Source organism: Camelina sativa, chromosome 4 (genome assembly GCF_000633955.1).
Source record: "Camelina sativa cultivar DH55 chromosome 4, Cs, whole genome shotgun sequence".
Classification (NCBI taxonomy): domain Eukaryota; kingdom Viridiplantae; phylum Streptophyta; class Magnoliopsida; order Brassicales; family Brassicaceae; genus Camelina; species Camelina sativa.
In genome coordinates, this window is record NC_025688.1 from 19,856,071 (window position 1) to 19,878,925 (window position 22,855).

The following is a 22,855-nucleotide window of genomic DNA, read 5'->3' on the forward strand; positions in this document are numbered from 1 at the left end:
AAAAAAAAAAAAACCCTAACTTTATTACATAATAATAACCTAAGAAATAAATGTAAGTAGGTGGAAGATGATACCCGAGAAAGAAGATTCAACTGATTTCTTGAAAGCTGGAAGAAGAAAGGAATCGAGGGTTTCAAGAGAAGAAGGCGATCGATCATTCGAGCTTCTTCTTCCAAAGTGACGACGAGTTTCCTAATTTATCTAAATTTGGTTCTTTGCTTACACAAAGAGAGAAGAGAGAGAGAAGAGAAGAGAAGAGAGTGATGATGCAGGCAAAATAAAAAAGTAAGTGTTAAGTAATGGCGGGGGCCCAAGTTGGGTTTTTTTGCAGGTACATATCTCTCTCTCTTATTACTGTTTTTGTAGAGAGTTGGTAAATCTTAAAGCTGTCTTTATTTTTTTATTTTTTATTATAAATGATTTTACTCAAGAAGGTAGTAATACTATTACAACAAATTTACATTGTTGCTTTGACAAAAGATTAGTTTAGGTTTGAAATTGAGAATTTTATTTAACTTTTCCACATTAGGAATAATAATGTCAAAGGCGAAGAAGATACATTGGTCCTTTTGGAGGTGAGAAAGGTACACTGATTAATTTTGTAATGTTCTTGTTTTTGGGTAATATATGGCTTTCTTCCTGTATACATGATCAATATTTTTCAGATTTCTTTTTTCTTTTTTTTTGTTAGATTATTATGATTTTCTTTTCTTTTCACTTTTTTTCTACACCAAACAGAAAAATAGTCAAAAGATATGTTGGGCCGTGTGAAACAAATTGATGGGTTAGGCCCATTATTGTTTTGTAACGATCTGAATCTGTTTAGCGTCCTTTCATAACAACGAATTCTTCTTAGTTGTCCGGTCATAGTTTGGCGGAAAATGTATCGAAATTCTTTTTATAATTCGGTGCCGGCATATAAAAGTCAGACTGCATAACTGGACTGGACGAGTTATGACAACAAAGGAAAATAAGTCGAAGAGAAAAGACGAGCTAACTATCTCGTCCAACTTAAGCTATCCGTCAATTGCTTGTCGTTTCTCTAACCGTTTTCTTCTCTTTTTTCTGATCTCTTTTTTCAGATGCCGTATGCCCGTATTTATAGGTAATTGTGTCAGTTCCAGAAAAACCAAAATACCCTTACTTTCACTCTGATAATTATTTGGGCTTTTTTTGATTGGTATGGGCCGGACATCGTGGAAGTGAAATCAGTTTTGAAAGAAGATCTGTAATGGTCGAACGATATACTAGTTAGTAGTGTAATTATTGTTCTTGGGTTACTTGTTGGCTTGTTGCTCCAATATAGAATCTGATTAAATCGGTAATGATTCTACTAGACTAGTTGGTCCAAGAAAAAAAGTTTAGACAAGGCATAACGAATAGCAAGAAAAAAAAAAGGAGCTAATTATAGAATTTAGAGTCCAACACAGAAGCGCCAACCATTTTAACCTCTCACAAATAGCAAGCAATTTTTAACCAACCAAGTTTAAATTTAATAACCAAAACGAAACGTGACGGCCATAAAAATAATAATAAGAGAGAACCAAAAAATTGTTTGTTTTTCTCTCTTGATTGAGAGAAAAACAAAACATAGTAACGAAAACAAAAACTTTTCTTTGCAACTGATCTTCCCAACCTTTGATTCTCTGTTTCGCTTCGGCGGAATCAGAGAATCGTTTCAAGTTACGTATTGGAAGCACCTACGTTTTTTGATCTTGAATATATATTCGTTTACAGGGAAGAAGCATTGCAATTGGTAAAGTATTTTCTGATGAACTTTGTACGTAGTATAATTTTCAATCATTTGATAAACATTTAAAACTAAGTAAAAAAAAAAAAGAAGGTATTTGTAGAGAAATGGGAGTGTCTCAAACCGACGGGAGAATGGAAGGTTGGCTTTACACCATCCGACATAACCGTTTTGGCCTTCAATTTTCCCGTAAACGCTATTTCTTGCTTGTCGACAACACCCTTACAAGCTTTAAATCTGTTCCATCTGATCACAATGAGGTTTGTTTCCTTTTTCTTTTTGAAATTTTTAAATATTTTCATTCGGTTTCGTGGGATATACATTGTGTTCATGTCTAATGGATTGCGTAAAGATGTAACGTCTACATGAATTAGTAAACGAAGGAGCCATTCGATGAAAGTGAAAACCAGAAAAACTTTACGTACGTTCTTATGGTTTTGTTTCTGTGTAGGAACCTGACAGAAGAGCATCTTTAGATTGTTGTATTCGCGTCACCGACAATGGAAGAGAGAGTTTCCATAGGAAGGTACTAATTATTAGAAACTAATATGAGTCTACAATTTCTGTATTTTGCAGAAGTTTTATTAGTATTTTTCTTAATGTTTTGTTTCAGATCCTTTTCATATTCACGCTTTACAACACTTCAAACCATGTGGATCAACTGAAGGTTCTTTTGACAAGTTTTGTCTATTACATCATTTTTAGCTTATGTTTCTCTTAATAATATTCAGTTAGGTTTTCTTGTGACTTTGAACAGTTGGGAGCAAGTAGTCCTGAAGAAGCAGCCAAATGGATCCGATCATTACAAGATGCTTCACAAAAGGTTTTAAAAAGCTCCTTCATATTGATCTATAAATATATTAGATTTGAGAGACGACTCTTATATATATACATTGAATGTTATGTTTCTAGGGGTTTCCGATTCCGGATTGCGAATTTGTATCCCATGCTGAGAAGGGACTTGTGAAGCTTGATGTATCAAAGAGGACACGCCGCAAAAACTCTGTGGACTGGACAAATTACTCATCGACGAATCACTCATCGACAAATTACTCGTCATCATCATTGAATGTCGAAACGGTAGCATCTGATGTCATTGCACCTTCTCCATGGAAAATCTTCGGATGCCAAAACGGTAAGAAAATACCATCTTTCTTGCGACTCACGAAACCGCTGGCCTTACCGAGCTTTTTTAAAATTTTAGGTTTACGCCTTTTCAAAGAAGCTAAAGACTGGGATTCCCGCGGACGGGTATTGTTTATTTTCTCATAAGGTGAATCGTAATTTGTTTCTTGACTTATTTAATTTAGCTGAAAAACCTTTGGCAGCATTGGGAAGATCATGCCGCAATAATGGCGGTTGGGGTCATTGAAGGTACTTCAGAGGATATTTTCAATACGTTAATGTCTCTCGGTCCTTTAAGATCAGAGTAAGCTCTATTACTTTTGAGAACTTGTCCTATTATATAGAGTCTGATCACTTACTGCGTTTCCATGTCGGCCACTACAGGCGCTTTAACTCGCTAGATTCATATGGTTTTCGTCATAGGGTTTACATTGTTATCTGTTAATTATGATAAATATATTAAAGATTGAAAGTTTAATTGCTGCATTTCTTGCAGATGGGACTTCTGTTTCTACAAAGGCAGTGTGGTGGAGCATCTTGATGGACACACATATATAATCAATATGCAGTTATATAGTGATTGGCTGCCATGGGGCATGAATCGAAGAGACTTATTGCTGCGACGCTACTGGAGAAGAGAAGAAGATGGAACATATGGTATGATAGTTCTTGATAAGGTTCTTGAGTTTTGTTGATTCGTTGAGTTTTAGGGTTTATAACCTTCTTCACTTTGAATATCATAGTGATACTTTGCCACTCTGTCTATCACAAGAAGTGCCCGCCAAAGAGGGGATACGTTCGTGCTTGTGTCAAAAGTAAAGTTTCTTACTTCAAATCCTAATTTGGTTTTTCATTAGAATGCCTTATCAAAAGTTATAAGGGGTCTAATATGACATCAAAATGTAGGTGGTGGTTACGTGGTGACTCCAGTGAACAAAGGGAAACATTCACTAGTGAAGCATATGGTAGCCATTGACTGGAGAAGCTGGAACTTATACATGAGGCCATCTTCTGCAAGATCCATAACCATCCGTGTGGTTGAGAGGGTTGCAGCGTTACGCGAAATGTTTAAAGCGAGACAAGGACACAGCTTCTCTGAGTTCGTGTCAGGGGAGTTCATGGTAACCAAACCCTCCTTGTCCAAGATCAACATTAAACCCCTTAAAACAGAGGCCAAAGACGTTTATCAAGAGACAATGAAAGCTGATGAAATGGATAAACCTTCTTCAGCACGCAATAGTTTGATGGACTTAAATGATGCTTCTGATGAGTTTTTCGACGTTCCTGAGCCCAACGAGTCCACAGAGTTTGATAGCTTTATTGATACCTCTCCTTACTCTCAAGGACATCAGGTAATTTTATGCTTAACCCCTTTTGCTTGTAGTTTGTAGATCAAACTAATTTCAAAGTTGTGTGTGTGTGTTAAAACTCAAGATACCAACACCATCTGGTATTGTCAAGAAACTTCAAGATCTAGCCATTAATAAGAAAGGCTATATGGACTTACAGGAGGTGGGTTTGGAAGAAAATAACACATTCTTCTATGGAGCCACACTTCACAAAGACTCAAGTCTCACTCTGCCTTGTAGTTGGTCTACCGCGGACGCATCCACATTCTTGATTCGCGGAGACAGTTATCTAGAAGATCGTCAAAAGGTAATACATTTTCTAGCTATATAAATGTGGTTGCGCTTCTTGTTGAATCTTAAATGCTCAGTCAACATGTATGATGATGATGTTGGTACTTATCAAACGATAGGTTAAGGCCAATGGCACATTGATGCAAATGATTGGAGCAGACTGGATAAGTTCGGATAAGCGGGAAGATGATCTTGGTGGACGACTAGGTGGTCTAGTTCAGGAATATGCAGCAAAAGGCAGTCCAGAGTTTTTCTTCGTTGTAAACATACAGGTGAATAAAGAGCTTCTATGCTAAAGAATCATTGATTTTATAAAAGTCAAGAGACATTAACTAATATCAAATGTATAAATTAGGTCCCTGGTTCGGCAATGTACAGTTTAGCATTGTACTATATGCTGAAAACTCCATTGGAAGAGCATCCTTTGTTACAGAGTTTTGTGAATGGTGATGATGCTTATCGCAACTCGCGCTTTAAACTAATCCCTCATATCTCAAAAGGTTCATGGATTGTGAAACAAAGTGTTGGCAAGAAGGCTTGCCTGGTTGGTCAGGCACTTGAAGTTCGTTACACCCGCTGCAAGAACTACTTGGAGGTAAAAACATGAATCAAAATCAAATTATATGTAATCCGATTAAAAACCATAATGTTTTTGAGCTTTTTGTTTCTTCGGATCAGCTTGATGTTGATGTTGGGTCTTCAACTGTTGCAAGAGGTGTAACCAATCTTGTTCTTGGATATCTCAACAACTTGGTTATAGAAATGGCGTTCTTGATACAGGTAACCAAAACAGAAGGATATGTTTTAAGTTTTTCGAAAGTATAAGCAGGGTCGTGCCTAGACTCCCGGAGGCCTAAGGCAAAAAATAAAAATTTATACATTTTCGTGATCAAAAATGTTATAACTTATAACTAAAATTAGATATATTTTTTATAATAAATTATAGATAATTAGTACTTTGTTTTTAATCTATGAAAATAAAACTTTATGTTATATACTATAAATATATAATATTATACAATTTTTAAATCTATTTTCTTAATTAACACTTTATATCTACGAAAATACAATAATTTTTAAAAGTATATATTGTAAAATATTAGAGATAAATGAGATACTTTTTAATATATTAAACAAATTTTTGAAACTTAAGAAAAAGAACATTGAAAATATATATTTTACTAATATATCAAATAATTATTTAAATTTGGGGACCAATTAGAAAGTCAATAAAATCTTAATATTAGGGGGCCTAAAGCAAATGCCTTTTTTTTAACTCATAGGCACGGCTGTATAAGATGTTTTGTTCTGTTTATGAACCGTATAATGATCGTTTTCAATATCTTAACACGAATCATGCAGGCAAATACAGCAGAGGAACTACCAGAACTGTTAATAGGAACATGTCGACTCAACTATCTTGATGTCTCAAAGTCTGTAAAAGAAAGATGAGACATCCCTAAGAACAAACAATATTGCAGGAGTAGAGGATGTTTTCGACTTTTGTTCCTTTGAAAAAGATGTGTTTGACTGTGTTTCTTACCTTTTGTTTTCATGTCAATTCGTATAGAAAGGATCAGTAGTTTGATTCCCTGCGGTGTCTGATCCAACGTTGAATAAATAAACTTGTTGATAAGATTGAAAACTCCACAAGAGCGCTTCGTTTTCAGTATTTTGCAGAAATAAAAAACAGAGGACGAAGTTACTTGCGCAACAGGCAACAGCTCTTCCTCTGATTGATCTTTAAACCCTACTACATTGTAATAGGTTTTTATACAAAATACAATCACGTAGCTTAGACGTAAGTGGTCCGATCGAAGTGTACGATTCTTTTTTCTTTTCTCAATTTGACAAGAGTGTAATAAGAAAATATATATAAAGTTTAAATCGATATTGGAAGTCTGGGACTACATACCCATATTATTATAGAGTGAGTGACTGTGATTAATGAATAAGAAACTGTGGGGTTGAATAGCGTTGCGTGCCTCCGAAAGCAAAGGAGGTCTCTTTCAATGGGATACAGGTTTCTCCGGTTCATTTGTCGGCACCGACACATCTCTAAACTATTCCTCTGTTTTGTTTTCCTAGTTTTTAATATATTTTTTTTCCTCATGCTTTTTATTTTCTTTTTCACGTTAAAAAAACCTATTTGTTTTTCTATTTATTTCTTTTTTTTTTAATAATTTAGGGTAAATCTCCAGGCATATAGAAGGGTCCGAGACTAATCCCTCGGAGAGGTGCAGTCCACAGATAGACTCTTTCTCCGAGTATTCAAATGGGTCGTAAACAAGGGCTCATATCTATGTGGCCACATAGTAAATGAGTAGCAATTCCGCATCTGGAGAGAATCATTGATCCTTGACCTGGACCAACAAGGCAACTCTTCCAACTAAATAGGAACTACTAACCCACCACCATGTGGTTTATTTATTTCCTTTCAGTCAAGAACTTTTGACTATATATCATCTTGTAATATTTCTGACAAAATTGCATACTTTCTCTGAGCTTTTATAGTTATACCATTTTTTACTTATCGTATATATATACAAGTTCGTACTATTTTCACGTTAAATATTACAATTTACAACATGTATATTTTTTAAGCATGTTGTTCAATCATCATTTTATTTTTAACATATTACTGATGAATGATCTATCCCCCACAGCCAGATTTAATGTAGCATACATTCACTCCAAGCAGTGACGGATCCTCTTCCATGCATCATAAATTTTGCGTCCGAAAGTAGCAAGAAGTTCGTCTCCGGACATTATAAACTCTAAGCATGCCACTACAAAAAAATGATCATTTTATAACACTTATTTTGATTATTTGTATTACTTATAATTGATGTAAAAAACATTTACATCACTTAAAGAAATCATTTATAGTTCATTGATGCAAATAATTCACATCATTTTTTTTACAACTGATGCAATTGTACATAATATTTGCATCAGTTATTGTAATGATGTTAATTTTGTGTCATTTACAAAAAATGATGTTTCTTTTAAAAATCATTTTATGTAATTGATTTTAGTATTTGTAACAGTTATAATAACTGATATATATGTTTATATCACTTATAATTAATTGATATAAAAAAATTTATCAAATAGAAATGAATTATTTTTTCAGAAATTTATACAAAATAATTTATTAAATACGAAAAAATATTGATTAATAATTAAAAATGATAAATTCATTGTGCACATGATTTACTATTAATTAATTAATTGATTTAAAATTATTTTTTAATTAAGTTAATTAATTAAATAACAATACAACTTTTTCATTAATCTTTCTAAACCGAGTTTGTTACAATTTACAAAATTAAAATTGGTTTACATAATAACTGGTTAACAAAATAAATTAAAAACCCTAGCTAGGTAGTTTTTTTTTTGTGTGTCGCCCCTACTGCCAAGATCCGGCTAGGGTAATTTACAATTTCTTTTGATCTGGTCGAGACTATGAGCAAGAAAAGAGTTGGTCAATCACACATCTCGTCACCGTTAACTACCTTCCCTCGACGAGAAGCAAAACCCGCAGACCGCTTCCACTGTAGACATAACAATCGTCCACCAGCACTCCTCTGTTGTCATCGTCGAAGATTTACAGGCCACATCCTCGTCGGTTTCTTCATCCCTCGTTCTATCTCGAACCACTGGATCTATAATGATTTATTGCCGTTGGATATTGGTCATCAAACATGCCAAACCTAATCACCACAAAATTACTATGATGAAGAACGAATGAGATGATGTGAGGAAGGAGAAGAAGTTGTGAGAAAGGAAAACGACAAAAGAGAATATCAAAGGGTAGAAGTTTGGATGACAACAAGAAAAAAAAAAGAGAAGTTTTGACAAAAATAGAAAAGAAAAAATATCTTATCTGTTGGATTAAATTTATGAACGGTGGATAATAAACTACAGTTCAATCCTTATAACTGTTGACTAGCCAATGAAAAATCTTCATTACTTTTTTTTTGTTTACGTTACCTTTTAGTTCCAAAAACTAAATGTGTATATTATGTTAATATAATTTATTTTAACATCAGTTTTCTAAATGATGTAAATTTTGTATCATTTATCAAAATGATTTTATCAAAAATTAATAGATACATTAGTTATCTAAATGATGTAAGTTTTTTACTTTATATCGTTTTTTAAAAAGTGATACAAACTAGTAAAAATTGTATCAATTTTATTTAACTGATGTCAAACAGATTAATTAAAACATTAGTTAATACAAATGATGCTAAGTCATTATATTTACTTCATTTATAAATAAATAGTTTAATAATTCATTTATAAATAAATAGTTTAAAATAACATTACTTAGATTTGTGATACAATCTAAGTGATACAAGACACACAATTTTTTGTAGTGTGCTATGATGAAATCAATTTATTCATTGGTCAACCACAACTCATATAACGTTGAAATCACTCACCGGCACAGATTTACGTAGCGCAGAAAAAAGAAAAAAAAATCGTCCGTTATTACCGGTAAACCCAAGTACAAAGCATTCACATTCCAAATGAATCAAACGAAGGCTCAAAGAAAGCGTATAAATAAGATGTGAACATATTAACTACGTGTTGAAAAAAAACCAAGACAAACCTCGTAGAGTAGCGCTAGCTAGTGGATCTATAATTGTACTACAATGCAAGTGTCCAAAAACAATGCAATTCCAAAAAAAAAAAAAAAAATCACAAGACTGCATTGCTGACAAACTGCTTTAAATTGGTGAGTAAAACCTGTTTGTGTTACTTTTGCTTTGCTGTTTTGCTCGCTTATCTGTCACCAAAATTCATCAAATTGGTAACCAAGAGAGAGTCGACATTGCTGAAAAGAGTTTGTTGTTTTTTGTTTTATTCCCATGTTTTCATGATTCTCTGTTTTGCACGTGATATATCATACAAGTACCGATTTAAGAAGTTCGATACGTACTCGATCGACTCAACACTATTTAAGCGTTGTCAACGATTTATATTTTCTTTTCACGTCGAGGTTCGCTCCTAGGCTCTTTTTTTATCAATTGGTTGAATTTTTTTTTTGTTTCTCGAATTTTTGGTGTCATTTTCAAACGTGCTCTCAACCTTTCAAATTATGAGAATATAGAAAGCAAAATAAATAAATAAATAATACATGTATGAAAATTTGTTGACAGGTCATCTATATTTGTGATTATGTGGCGAAAGGTTGTAACTAAACTAACAATCTAACATCAAGTCAAATAGCTAGCTGTATCAGAAAATGGTATAAGGAAAGTTCCATCACCGTCCGTCGCGAATGTTGCATATGAATATCAACAGCGAGTCTTCTGTTTCATGAGTAAAAATATATAATCGAGTGACCAGTTGTCCTCCGCTGACAATATATAGCGAGCAACGAACTGCTAATTCACTAACAAAATTATTGAGCTCAATTGGTTTGATGTCAATCCATATGGGAAAGATCATGTTGAGGGTTCGATTCTCAATGTTTGTTTTTTCTTCTTTCGTATCGATTTTTTCTTTTTGTTTGGCTTGTAGTTCAAATATTCTTAGTGTAGAAGACAATCAACCAAAGCCCAAATCCATAACAGTCAATGACAAAGCCCAAGCAGCCCAAGCCCATCAACAACAACACAAGACGACAACTGAGCAACGGTCAAAACAGAGGAGTGCGTGTACGGAGAAGACGACACTCCTCCTCTACGATAACAACCCTGCGCGTCTGGAATCCTCATTGTATGACTCACCAAGCACATCTGTCTCCTAAGGATAAGGTTGCTTTAGAATTCTAGATTGTTCCTTATGTTTGTATATATGAGAAAGATGTAAAGAGACTAATCAATCAATACAGAGGATACTTTTCTAAAATAAAGCTTTTCCCAAGTTTTCTAAGTTCGTTCATGGTATCAGAGCCATTCTAAGCCCTAACAGGTGAAATCGATGGCGAAAACGTATCCCTTTCCAGACAGTGTCCATGTCTCCAGCTCCGTCACCCTAAAGCTGAGCGACAACAACTACCTGATGTGGAAGACTCAGTTCAAATCGTTGCTCTCGAGTCAAAAACTCATGGGTTTTATCAATGGAGTCGTCCCTGCTCCAGCAAAGACTCGCCTCGTCGTTAATGGTGAAGTCTCCAGTGAAGTGGCCAATCCTCAGTATGAGGCTTGGTTTTGTACCGATCAGCTTGTCAGGTCTTGGCTGTTCGGAACCCTCTCTGAAGAGGAGTTGGGTCATGTTCACAGCATCACAACGTCTCGTGATGTCTGGCTTGCTCTGGCAGAAAACTTCAACAAGAGTAGCGTTGCCAAAGAGTTCTCTCTTCGTCGAAGTCTCCAGCTTCTGTCAAAGAAGGACAAGCCACTTTCCACCTATTGTCGTGAGTTCAAGTCGATCTGTGACTCTCTAAGTTCTATTGGGAAACCGGTTGATGAGTCTATGAAGATCTTCGGTTTTCTGAATGGATTAGGTAGAGAGTATGACCCCATTACAACCGTCATACAGAGTTCCTTGAGCAAGTTGCCAGGTCCGACCTTCAATGATGTCATCACAGAAGTTCAAGGCTTTGACTGTAAGCTACAGTCGTATGATGACACCTCTGTCACTCCTCATCTGGCCTTTATGACAGAGAAGACCAACCCGTGTGCTCCCCAGTTCTCTCCACATCAACGAGGTCGTGGTTGCTCTGGTCAAAACAGAGGAAGAGGAGGTTATTTAACAAGGGGAAGAGGTTTCCCACAACACCAATCCTCCTCTCACTCGAATGGAGAAAGGCCAATATGTCAGATTTGTGGTCGCATTGGACACACAACCATCAAGAGCCTGGCATTCACCATAAGATATCTTGTCCCTACACCCCACAACAAAATGGGGTTGCAGAGAGGAAACATAGACACTTAGTGGAGCTTGGTCTGTCAATGCTTTTCCACAGCCACACCCCACTGAAGTATTGGGTTGAAGCCTTCTTTACAGCCAACTATCTTACAAATCTTCTCCCCTCTTCGGCTCTAAATAATGCCAGTCCTCATGCAACTCTTCTCAAACAGCCGGTGGATTACTCATATCTTCGTGTCTTTGGATCATCATGTTTATTAGTGTTTAAGACCACTGGCATAAAACAAGTTTGACCTTCGTTCGTTGCAATGTGTGTTCCTTGGCTATCATAGTCAGTACAAGGGGTACCGTTGCTTACATCCTCCCACAGGCAAAGTTTATATATCCAGACATGTAATCTTTGATGAGTGTCAGTTTCCCTTCCAAGATAAGTTCAGACATCTCGTACCTCAGTATCAAACACCACTTCTTCGAGCCTGGCAAGCTACAGACAATGCTTCCTCACCAAAGGAGCCTTCACCAGTACAGTTGTTGGAGAAACCGTCTGAAGCCCCTATACCTGTACAGCAAGAAGATGTAATAGTGTCTGATATAGAGGAGCATGTATCAAATAATCACATCGACTCAGATACAGATTCTGATGAGGAGGAAAATCAAGTCCAAGATACCACCTTAGTACCTGCTTTAGAAGCAACTCCGGCTGTTACAGACAATCTCCACCCGATGACAACTTGAGCAAAGGCTGAAATTCACAAACCAAACCCAAGGTATGTCCTTCTGACCACAAAGACGACAACTGATGAACCAAAAAGCATAATCGCTGCTATGAAGCATCCAAGGTGGAATGGAGCTGTCATGGATGAGATGGGAAGAATTCATATGTTGAATACATGGTCTCTAGTCGAACCTACTAGCGATATGAATATCCTGGATTCCAAATGGGTTTTCAAGACTAAGCACAAACCAGATGGAACAGTGGATAAGCTGAAAGCACGTCTTGTGGCTAAAGGATTTGATCAAGAAGAGGGTGTTGACTACTTGGAAACTTTTAGTCCAGTGTTTTGAACGGCAACAATACGTCTGGCTCTTGATACGGCTGTTAATTGTGGCTGGCCTAACAAACAACTTGATGTTTCCAATGCTTTCCTCCATGGTGAGCTTCAAGAACCCGTGTATATGTACCAACCATCAGGCTTTGTTGATCCAGAAAGGCCAGATCATGTATGTCGTCTCACCAAGGCCCTCTACGGCTTAAAACAAGCACCGAGAGCATGGTTTGATACTTTCAGCAACTTCCTGATCGACTTTGGTTTTGAGTGTAGCACATCAGATCCCTCTCTGTTCGTTTGTCATCACAATCATGAAACTCTTGTTCTGCTCCTCTATGTTGACGACATACTCCTCACCGGCAGTGACAGTCATTTAATGAGTCAATCTCTTGAAGCCTTAAACAGCCGCTTCTCTATGAAGGATCTGGGTCCTCCAAGCTACTTCCTTGGAATAGAGTTTGAATCCTACAAGAATGGGCTGTTCTTACATCAAACAGCTTATGCATCAGACATTCTCTTCCAAGCAGGAATGTTAGAATGCAATCCTATGCCAACTCCTCTGTCACAACATCTTGACAAAATGGACAACACACCATTTGTTGAGCCAACTTACTTTCAAAGTCTTGCTGGTAAACTACAGTACCTGACTATCACAAGACCAGATCTTCAATATGCGGTAAACTTTATTTGCCAGAGAATGCACAAGCCAACGAACTCTGATTTCACCCTACTGAAGCGAATTCTCAGGTATATCAAAGGAACTCTCAACTACGGCTTACCAATACAGCAACACAAGAATCTAGCTCTATCAGCTTTCTATGATAGTGATTATGCGGGTTGCAAAGATACAAGATGTTCCACCACTGGCTTCTGTATCTTACTTGGATCAACCCTCGTCTCTTGGTCTGCAAAAAGACAATCCACTGTGTCAAACTCATCAACAGAATCAGAATACAAGGCTCTGTCTATTGTGGCTAAAGAACTGACATGGATATCCTCGCTTCTTCGTGATATTGGCATCTCTCAACACCAACCGACGAGAGTGTTCTGTGACAACTTGTCTGCTGTCTATCTGTCAGCTAATCCGGCACTACACAATAGACTTCGACAAAGATTGGCACTACATTAGAGAACGAGTGGCTCTGGGATTAATCGAAACTCATCACATCCCAGCTACACTCCAGCTAGCCGATATCTTCACCAAACCGCTGCCTCGACCTTCTTTTTTCGATCTTCGACGCAAGCTTGGTGTGTCTGCTTCACCTGTCACACCCACGCCAAGCTTGAGAGAGAGTGTAGAAGACAATCAACCAAAGCCCAAGTCCATGACAGTCAATGACAAAGCCCAAGCAGCCCAAGCCCATCAACAACAACACAAGACGACAACTGAGCAACGGTCAAAACAGAGGAGTGCGTGTACGGAGAAGACGACACTCCTCCTCTACGACAACAACCCTGCCCGTCTGGAATCTTCATTGTATGACTCACCAAACACAACTGTCTCCTAAGGATAAGATTGCTTTAGAATTCTAGATTGTTCCTTATGTTTGTATATATGAGAAAGATGTAAAGAGACTAATCAATCAATACAGAGGATACTTTTCTAAAATAAAGCTTTTCCCAAATTTTCTAAGTTCGTTCATGGTATCAGAGCCATTCTAAGCCCTAACAGGTGAAATCGATGGCGAAAACGTATCCCTTTCCAGACAGTGTCCATGTCTCCAGCTCCGTCACCCTAAAGCTGAGCGACAACAACTACCTGATGTGGAAGACTCAGTTCAAATCGTTGCTCTCGAGTCAAAAACTCATGGGTTTTATCAATGGAGTCGTCCCTGCTCCAGCAAAGACTCGCCTCGTCGTTAATGGTGAAGTCTCCAGTGAAGTGGCCAATCCTCAGTATGAGGCTTGGTTTTGTACCGATCAGCTTGTCAGGTCTTGGCTGTTCGGAACCCTCTCTGAAGAGGAGTTGGGTCATGTTCACAGCATCACAACGTCTCGTGATGTCTGGCTTGCTCTGGCAGAAAACTTCAACAAGAGTAGCGTTGCCAAAGAGTTCTCTCTTCGTCGAAGTCTCCAGCTTCTGTCAAAGAAGGACAAGCCACTTTCCACCTATTGTCGTGAGTTCAAGTCGATCTGTGACTCTCTAAGTTCTATTGGGAAACCGGTTGATGAGTCTATGAAGATCTTCGGTTTTCTGAATGGATTAGGTAGAGAGTATGACCCCATTACAACCGTCATACAGAGTTCCTTGAGCAAGTTGCCAGGTCCGACCTTCAATGATGTCATCACAGAAGTTCAAGGCTTTGACTGTAAGCTACAGTCGTATGATGACACCTCTGTCACTCCTCATCTGGCCTTTATGACAGAGAAGACCAACCCGTGTGCTCCCCAGTTCTCTCCACATCAACGAGGTCGTGGTTGCTCTGGTCAAAACAGAGGAAGAGGAGGTTATTTAACAAGGGGAAGAGGTTTCCCACAACACCAATCCTCCTCTCACTCGAATGGAGAAAGGCCAATATGTCAGATTTGTGGTCGCATTGGACACACAACCATCAAGAGCCTGGCATTCACCATAAGATATCTTGTCCCTACACCCCACAACAAAATGGGGTTGCAGAGAGGAAACATAGACACTTAGTGGAGCTTGGTCTGTCAATGCTTTTCCACAGCCACACCCCACTGAAGTATTGGGTTGAAGCCTTCTTTACAGCCAACTATCTTACAAATCTTCTCCCCTCTTCGGCTCTAAATAATGCCAGTCCTCATGCAACTCTTCTCAAACAGCCGGTGGATTACTCATATCTTCGTGTCTTTGGATCATCATGTTTATTAGTGTTTAAGACCACTGGCATAAAACAAGTTTGACCTTCGTTCGTTGCAATGTGTGTTCCTTGGCTATCATAGTCAGTACAAGGGGTACCGTTGCTTACATCCTCCCACAGGCAAAGTTTATATATCCAGACATGTAATCTTTGATGAGTGTCAGTTTCCCTTCCAAGATAAGTTCAGACATCTCGTACCTCAGTATCAAACACCACTTCTTCGAGCCTGGCAAGCTACAGACAATGCTTCCTCACCAAAGGAGCCTTCACCAGTACAGTTGTTGGAGAAACCGTCTGAAGCCCCTATACCTGTACAGCAAGAAGATGTAATAGTGTCTGATATAGAGGAGCATGTATCAAATAATCACATCGACTCAGATACAGATTCTGATGAGGAGGAAAATCAAGTCCAAGATACCACCTTAGTACCTGCTTTAGAAGCAACTCCGGCTGTTACAAACAATCTCCACCCGATGACAACTTGAGCAAAGGCTGAAATTCACAAACCAAACCCAAGGTATGTCCTTCTGACCACAAAGACGACAACTGATGAACCAAAAAGCATAATCGCTGCTATGAAGCATCCAAGGTGGAATGGAGCTGTCATGGATGAGATGGGAAGAATTCATATGTTGAATACATGGTCTCTAGTCGAACCTACTAGCGATATGAATATCCTGGATTCCAAATGGGTTTTCAAGACTAAGCACAAACCAGATGGAACAGTGGATAAGCTGAAAGCACGTCTTGTGGCTAAAGGATTTGATCAAGAAGAGGGTGTTGACTACTTGGAAACTTTTAGTCCAGTGTTTTGAACGGCAACAATACGTCTGGCTCTTGATACGGCTGTTAATTGTGGCTGGCCTAACAAACAACTTGATGTTTCCAATGCTTTCCTCCATGGTGAGCTTCAAGAACCCGTGTATATGTACCAACCATCAGGCTTTGTTGATCCAGAAAGGCCAGATCATGTATGTCGTCTCACCAAGGCCCTCTACGGCTTAAAACAAGCACCGAGAGCATGGTTTGATACTTTCAGCAACTTCCTGATCGACTTTGGTTTTGAGTGTAGCACATCAGATCCCTCTCTGTTCGTTTGTCATCACAATCATGAAACTCTTGTTCTGCTCCTCTATGTTGACGACATACTCCTCACCGGCAGTGACAGTCATTTAATGAGTCAATCTCTTGAAGCCTTAAACAGCCGCTTCTCTATGAAGGATCTGGGTCCTCCAAGCTACTTCCTTGGAATAGAGTTTGAATCCTACAAGAATGGGCTGTTCTTACATCAAACAGCTTATGCATCAGACATTCTCTTCCAAGCAGGAATGTTAGAATGCAATCCTATGCCAACTCCTCTGTCACAACATCTTGACAAAATGGACAACACACCATTTGTTGAGCCAACTTACTTTCAAAGTCTTGCTGGTAAACTACAGTACCTGACTATCACAAGACCAGATCTTCAATATGCGGTAAACTTTATTTGCCAGAGAATGCACAAGCCAACGAACTCTGATTTCACCCTACTGAAGCGAATTCTCAGGTATATCAAAGGAACTCTCAACTACGGCTTACCAATACAGCAACACAAGAATCTAGCTCTATCAGCTTTCTATGATAGTGATTATGCGGGTTGCAAAGATACAAGATGTTCCACCACTGGCTTCTGTATCTTACTTGGATCAACCCTCGTCTCTTGGTCTGCAAAAAGACAATCCACTGTGTCAAACTCATCAACAGAATCAGAATACAAGGCTCTGTCTATTGTGGCTAAAGAACTGACATGGATATCCTCGCTTCTTCGTGATATTGGCATCTCTCAACACCAACCGACGAGAGTGTTCTGTGACAACTTGTCTGCTGTCTATCTGTCAGCTAATCCGGCACTACACAATAGACTTCGACAAAGATTGGCACTACATTAGAGAACGAGTGGCTCTGGGATTAATCGAAACTCATCACATCCCAGCTACACTCCAGCTAGCCGATATCTTCACCAAACCGCTGCCTCGACCTTCTTTTTTCGATCTTCGACGCAAGCTTGGTGTGTCTGCTTCACCTGTCACACCCACGCCAAGCTTGAGAGAGAGTGTAGAAGACAATCAACCAAAGCCCAAGTCCATGACAGTCAATGACAAAGCCCAAGCAGCCCAAGCCCATCAACAACAACACAAGACGACAACTGAGCAACGGTCAAAACAGAGGAGTGCGTGTACGGAGAAGACGACACTCCTCCTCTACGACAACAACCCTGCCCGTCTGGAATCTTCATTGTATGACTCACCAAACACAACTGTCTCCTAAGGATAAGATTGCTTTAGAATTCTAGATTGTTCCTTATGTTTGTATATATGAGAAAGATGTAAAGAGACTAATCAATCAATACAGAGGATACTTTTCTAAAATAAAGCTTTTCCCAAATTTTCTAAGTTCGTTCACTTAGTACAGACTTTGACTTACAGGTTGTACGATGCAGTCTCAAAAATATCGAAGCATTTGAGATCTTGAAGTGTTTTTGAAAAGTATTGTGGTGATGTCTAAAGATCTTTACATCTGAACTTTTTTATACTATACTGTATATGTCGAAACTAAACTAAATCGTTTATACTAGTGTCTTTATTGTGTAACTATCAACATTTAGATCCCGATATTATATAAAAAATAATAAAAATTAACAAAGAAATGACATAACGGTGATCCCGGCTGAGTCTAATAATTTTACCTTTTATCGAGTTTGATTTTCTGAAACTAAACTTTCGAGTAAAAGTGATTGGCAGAGTCTTATCTTCTTAAGTTAATAAACCCAAGTTGAAGGGACTATATAACTAAACAACTTTTCTATAGAAAAATTGATTTTGGTCTAGACCAAAAAAAAAAACAAATGTATGTATTTTGGTGTCTTTAGTTCAAATACCATGTGAAGAATTGCTGACAAACTGCTTTATACAAAAAAAAAATCAGAGAGGTTCATGAATAGTCCAAATCACATCAAAATAAATGAATATATACAAATCGGATAATAATAAAAAAGTTGTGTATTCCAAAACAAAAAAAAGCAGTGCATGTGGATATGATGATAGAGTATTAGAGTAATAATTCATAACTGAATCGATCCGTTGATCCTAGGACTTTGTTTTGGAGTAGAAGAGAGACATGTCGTCGTATTCAATATTCATTCGTACCCCCGATCGAGTGAGCGAGTGAGTCCTTTCCTCTTCCTTCTCCAAAGGAGGAGCTAGTAGAGAGCTTGCACACTACTAGGACCCACACCGTCACATGATCTAACGTGGAGATTGTTGGACACGTGTTAGATGCTAATTCGTTTCCACTTAGAAATATTCATTTGTCAGAAGTAAGAGAACCGATCCCGAGGCAAAACCACGTGATTGCTTGAATGATTTTTCAAATTGCTCGCATTCTCTATTAATCTCCTACTTTTGTTTAGTTTAATATTACGACGGACCTAAACCAGTTTTGTTTTTTTTTAAATGAGCGTGGAGACAATCCCAATCGTATCTTCTCACGTATTTTAGACAAAGAGTGGGTCCTAAAGAAAACATGGGCACTTACTTGCTCGCAAGTCACCACCCGCGCCCTCTTCTTCTTCTCACCTGTTCTCTCTGTGTGCACATGCTTAATCCCTCCACCGACTAGATACGCATACGGTCCGCATAAATCGTATATTATACGTTATCAAAATAATTATACGGTCAACCGTACGTAATAATGATTAATTTACTACCTCCTACTCCGCCAACATTTCTGTATCCTCATCATTCATTATTACTATAGCTAAACTATAAATAAATTATGTGTCACGGATTTGTATTACTCTTGTGATATAGATCCATAGAGGTGGCAAATTTAAGTGTGTGATATGGACACATTTAAGTTGTAACTTTTATTTAGTCATGTGTACTTGTTTTGAGATCATTAGAAAGTAATCTTTTGAGGTGTTTAGCTTTTTTTCTAATACTTTTTTTTTTGAGGTGTTTAGCTTTTTTTCTAATACAAAGCGTAAAATTATGCTAATATAATAGTTTAGGGTTTATAGTTCTTTCAATAAATTTGGATTTACTATTTTTCTATTTTTTTATATGATGAATATATTCCGGTTTAAAGCAGAAGTCTTACCAAACTCATATATGGCGTTTTCGTATTAAAAAAAAATTAGCTCACCGTCATACGTACATATGCGTTTGAGTTATTTAATTTTATATTGGAACTAAAGCTTATTTGGTTAATGAAACTAAGGTTTCCTGTACAAATCTACTCGTTTTAATCAATATTTGTTGAGATGTCTTAATCAATTTAAGTTTAATGATCGAAGACACACATAAGGGAGTACCTTTTCTTTTTATGCCGGAAGTTATACGAACTTTTTTGGCCCCAACCATAGGCGAGGTTCAATTTTTTTTGATAGCATAATAAGCATGACACTGAAAAAAAAAAGCTTAATACATTATTTTGCTATAATGCATGAAGTGATCTCAACATACAACCATTGACGACATACGATATTATACATAACATATTCTTATAAAAAGTAACACCTTCGTATAGCTTTTTGTCATTTGGAGAGTAATGGGGAGAGAAGTCTTTCAGAAGAAAGTGATCGTGTATGGAGTGATGTCCAAGTTAGTTACTGCAAATCTACACTAAAAAGGGAAGAAAATAAATAAAAGAAAAGAAAGTGAAAAAGTAGAGCCTTAGAAAATCAGCATTAAATTAAATAGGTAGATCATGTGTTTTATTTAAAATTTTGTATTTCTTTAGGAAAGAGTGTGCTTGAAGCAAGGAAGCTAAGAGTATGGTTGAAGTTAGTCTAAAAAAATGGTGATAGAGAAGATAATCTCAAAGAAAAACTCATTGGATATGTCTAAGAATGTGGAGTTCTTTGGATTTTAATTCACTGTGTCTTCGATTTTTGGTGACTGCATACAGTGTTGTTCTCCACAAACTATACTATATTAATTTTTGTTTTAAATTGTTCACCTATTTAGTTTATCCACTTATTTTCATAATTTGTTGTATCGTCATTGTTCAGTAAGACTAAGAGACTTAGAAATAAATTCTTATGATGATATCTACCAGACAAATATGATTAGATCAATTTATAATCACTTTATTAATTTTCAAGATAGCTTAACAAGAAAATGATCAATCCTTTCATTATAGGGTTTAATTTAGGTTCATCTAGTACTATGCCTGACTTTTTAGCTAACTGATGAAAACAAAGTAAAACAACTAATTTTAATTTGTTAAAGCTTCACTGATATGCTTAATTAGTTATTAAGTTCAATATAATTAGGAAATGTTGAGGCCATGGTCATATATAAAAGAAATATTTTTCTTTGCCACTTGAGCAAACAAAAATCGTCCGAGGGCAAATATACATGAGTAAACTATTTTATATGGTTCAAAACTCACAGTGAAGTTTTTTTTTTGTGCTTGATGGGTTGTAATTATTCGAACAAAATGAAGTAATGGTAGATGCTAATGGGAGGAGCACTACATTTTATGACTATAAGAAAATAAAATATTCTATTCGCGCAATCTAGTATACTAATAAATAATATAAAACGAAGAAGCTTTACTTTTATTTATTGTATTAAAACAAAGAAAAAAGATACAGAGTGGAATCATGTTTCCTTAAGCCTATGAGTAATAGACTTTTATGTAATTTGATAAGAAGAAAAAAAATGGTAACATACTAACATGTATTTGAGAAAAAGTCTATACTTTTACTTTGCAACACGTAGTCTAATTCTTAGGCAAGGCCTAAGGCTAAAACAATGGGAAGAAAATTAACAAAAAGAAAAAAGATTTATAAAATAATTAAAAAAACAGATAAACAAAACAATAATAATAAAATTGGAATTACATGTACGCGTAAACGTCGTATATATATATTTTCCTTCGTGCCATTTCACCTTCCCATTATCTCATTGACTTTTCTTATTCATATACGGTAGGAGCAAAACCATGACTAGAACTCTACAAGAATTATACGCGTTAAAAATCTTATTAACTTTTATCTTAAGAAATAAGAATCCGTATTCACTTGTAATTACGTCAACTCTTTACTTAAATAACAAATTTTCTTTTTTTGGGTCAAGAAATTGAACCTAGAAGTTTAGGATAAATGAGCTTTGTTGATATAATAGATGAGAAAGGGTGAAGGTGATGTATGTAAAACTTTAATTTAAACGATCTTTTTTTTTTTTTTTCCTTTAACGAGTTTTTACTTAAACCATTGCTTTTCTTAAAACAAAAACAACTTTTGGTACAGCTAAGCAAGGTTTGTGAATAAATCATCTTTGGTAAAGTCTCAATGAGAAATGGAACCCACATGAGGGGAGAGGTGAGATTATGATATTTTTTATTTTTTATAAAATAAAATAAAATTATGAAATGTTTATTTTGGAGAGAGAGAGAGAGATGAGGAAAGAGACTTCCACATGAAGACAGGGTAAGGAATGGTAAAATACAGCTAGCAAAAGAAGAAGAAGAAGAGAGAGAGAGAGATGAGGAAAGAGACTTCCACATGAAGACAGGGTAAGGAATGGTAAAATACAGCTAGCAAAAGAAGAAGAAGAAGAGAGAGAGAGAGATGAGGAAAGAGACTTCCACATGAAGACAGGGTAAGGAATGGTAAAATACAGCTAGCAAAAGAAGAAGAAGAAGAGAGAGAGAGAGATGAGGAAAGAGACTTCCACATGAAGACAGGGTAAGGAATGGTAAAATACAGCTAGCAAAAGAAGAAGAAGAAGAGAGAGAGAGAGATGAGGAAAGAGACTTCCACATGAAGACAGGGTAAGGAATGGTAAAATACAGCTAGCAAAAGAAGAAGAAGAAGAGAGAGAGAGAGATGAGGAAAGAGACTTCCACATGAAGACAGGGTAAGGAATGGTAAAATACAGCTAGCAAAAGAAGAAGAAGAAGAGAGAGAGAGAGATGAGGAAAGAGACTTCCACATGAAGACAGGGTAAGGAATGGTAAAATACAGCTAGCAAAAGAAGAAGAAGAAGAGAGAGAGAGAGAAGAAGTGTTTCTCACACCTAACTCTTTATAATAATAAGAGAGAAGCCATTGCTCTCTCCATTACTCAAACTCCCCCATTTTTTTTCCCAATCAATCACTCTTCACTTCTCCCCACTCCTACTCCTTTTTTTTTCCTTTCTAAGCAATCTCTCTCTATCTTCTTATATTCTCAAATTTGATACCTTTTCTCTCTTTCTCTTCTCATACGATCTGCACAGCACTAAGAACAGAGGTTTGATTTCCTCCTCTTTCTCTCATTGTTCATTTTGGCTTTTGCTTTTGTTTTGTAGAATTCTCGGAATTGTAATGGATTTTTTAGGAATCTTGATGTTTTTTTGCATAATTCAAGAAGTGTCGGTGGAGCCATTTCTTTCTAACCAATCTTGAATTTAACACTCTGTTTTTGTAACTGAAATTTTTTGAATTGTTTCTTTTTTTTTTTTTAATTTCACACAACAAATTCTAGAAGAAAAGATAACCCAAGAATGCTTAATTAACGGTGCTCTTTTGACTTTTTAGGACCCTTTAAGTCTATTTTTGATTGAATTTGTATTTAGAATGGTCCTCATTATTACTATTAAGCCTTAACCCCCC

General features: G+C 36.8%; 7 protein-coding genes across 12 annotated transcripts in view; 6 read left to right on the top strand and 1 right to left on the bottom strand.

Annotated features, from left to right (window-relative positions):
* LOC104781347 (U-box domain-containing protein 3) overlaps positions 1–315 on the bottom strand; it is a 5,552-nt gene extending 5,237 nt beyond the window's left edge. Inside the window, exon 1 of the mRNA XM_010506002.2 lies at positions 75–315. The gene's annotated coding sequence lies outside the window, so the exon portion shown is untranslated. The remainder of the gene's footprint in view (positions 1–74) is intronic.
* Positions 1,543–6,366, top strand: LOC104781348 (protein ENHANCED DISEASE RESISTANCE 2-like). Of its 5 annotated transcripts, none has more exons than XM_010506003.1 (16): positions 1,543–1,756; positions 1,841–2,010; positions 2,202–2,276; positions 2,364–2,417; positions 2,508–2,573; positions 2,663–2,885; positions 2,955–3,001; positions 3,079–3,179; positions 3,372–3,532; positions 3,619–3,690; positions 3,782–4,227; positions 4,310–4,531; positions 4,635–4,787; positions 4,871–5,110; positions 5,194–5,295; positions 5,878–6,366. In XM_010506003.1, exons 2-16 carry the CDS (start codon positions 1,858–1,860, stop codon positions 5,965–5,967), a joined length of 2,205 nt encoding a protein of 734 aa, XP_010504305.1. In that variant the 5' UTR covers positions 1,543–1,756; positions 1,841–1,857; the 3' UTR covers positions 5,968–6,366. The 5 variants fall into 5 exon arrangements, with proteins under 5 accessions (XP_010504305.1, XP_019099859.1, XP_010504306.1 ...); XM_019244314.1 differs by having other exon boundaries at positions 1,844–2,010; positions 4,385–4,531; XM_010506004.1 differs by having other exon boundaries at positions 1,854–2,010.
* LOC104784071 lies at positions 10,453–11,409 on the top strand. The gene has a single exon (XM_010509142.1). The coding sequence runs from the start codon at positions 10,453–10,455 to the stop codon at positions 11,407–11,409; it is 957 nt and encodes a 318-aa protein (XP_010507444.1).
* LOC109132530 (uncharacterized mitochondrial protein AtMg00810-like) lies at positions 12,520–13,521 on the top strand. The gene has a single exon (XM_019244174.1). The coding sequence runs from the start codon at positions 12,520–12,522 to the stop codon at positions 13,519–13,521; it is 1,002 nt and encodes a 333-aa protein (XP_019099719.1).
* Positions 14,074–15,030, top strand: LOC104784073. The gene has a single exon (XM_010509143.1). It carries the CDS (start codon positions 14,074–14,076, stop codon positions 15,028–15,030), a length of 957 nt encoding a protein of 318 aa, XP_010507445.1.
* Positions 16,141–17,142, top strand: LOC109132531 (uncharacterized mitochondrial protein AtMg00810-like). Its single transcript, XM_019244175.1, has one exon. The coding sequence runs from the start codon at positions 16,141–16,143 to the stop codon at positions 17,140–17,142; it is 1,002 nt and encodes a 333-aa protein (XP_019099720.1).
* The window catches only part of LOC104781349 (GATA transcription factor 8), a 2,294-nt gene continuing 1,670 nt past the window's right edge, over positions 22,232–22,855 (top strand). Inside the window, exon 1 of one of the 2 annotated variants that reach the window (XM_010506005.2) lies at positions 22,232–22,493. The gene's annotated coding sequence lies outside the window, so the exon portion shown is untranslated. The remainder of the gene's footprint in view (positions 22,494–22,855) is intronic. The other variant, XM_010506006.2, reaches the window with a different exon arrangement.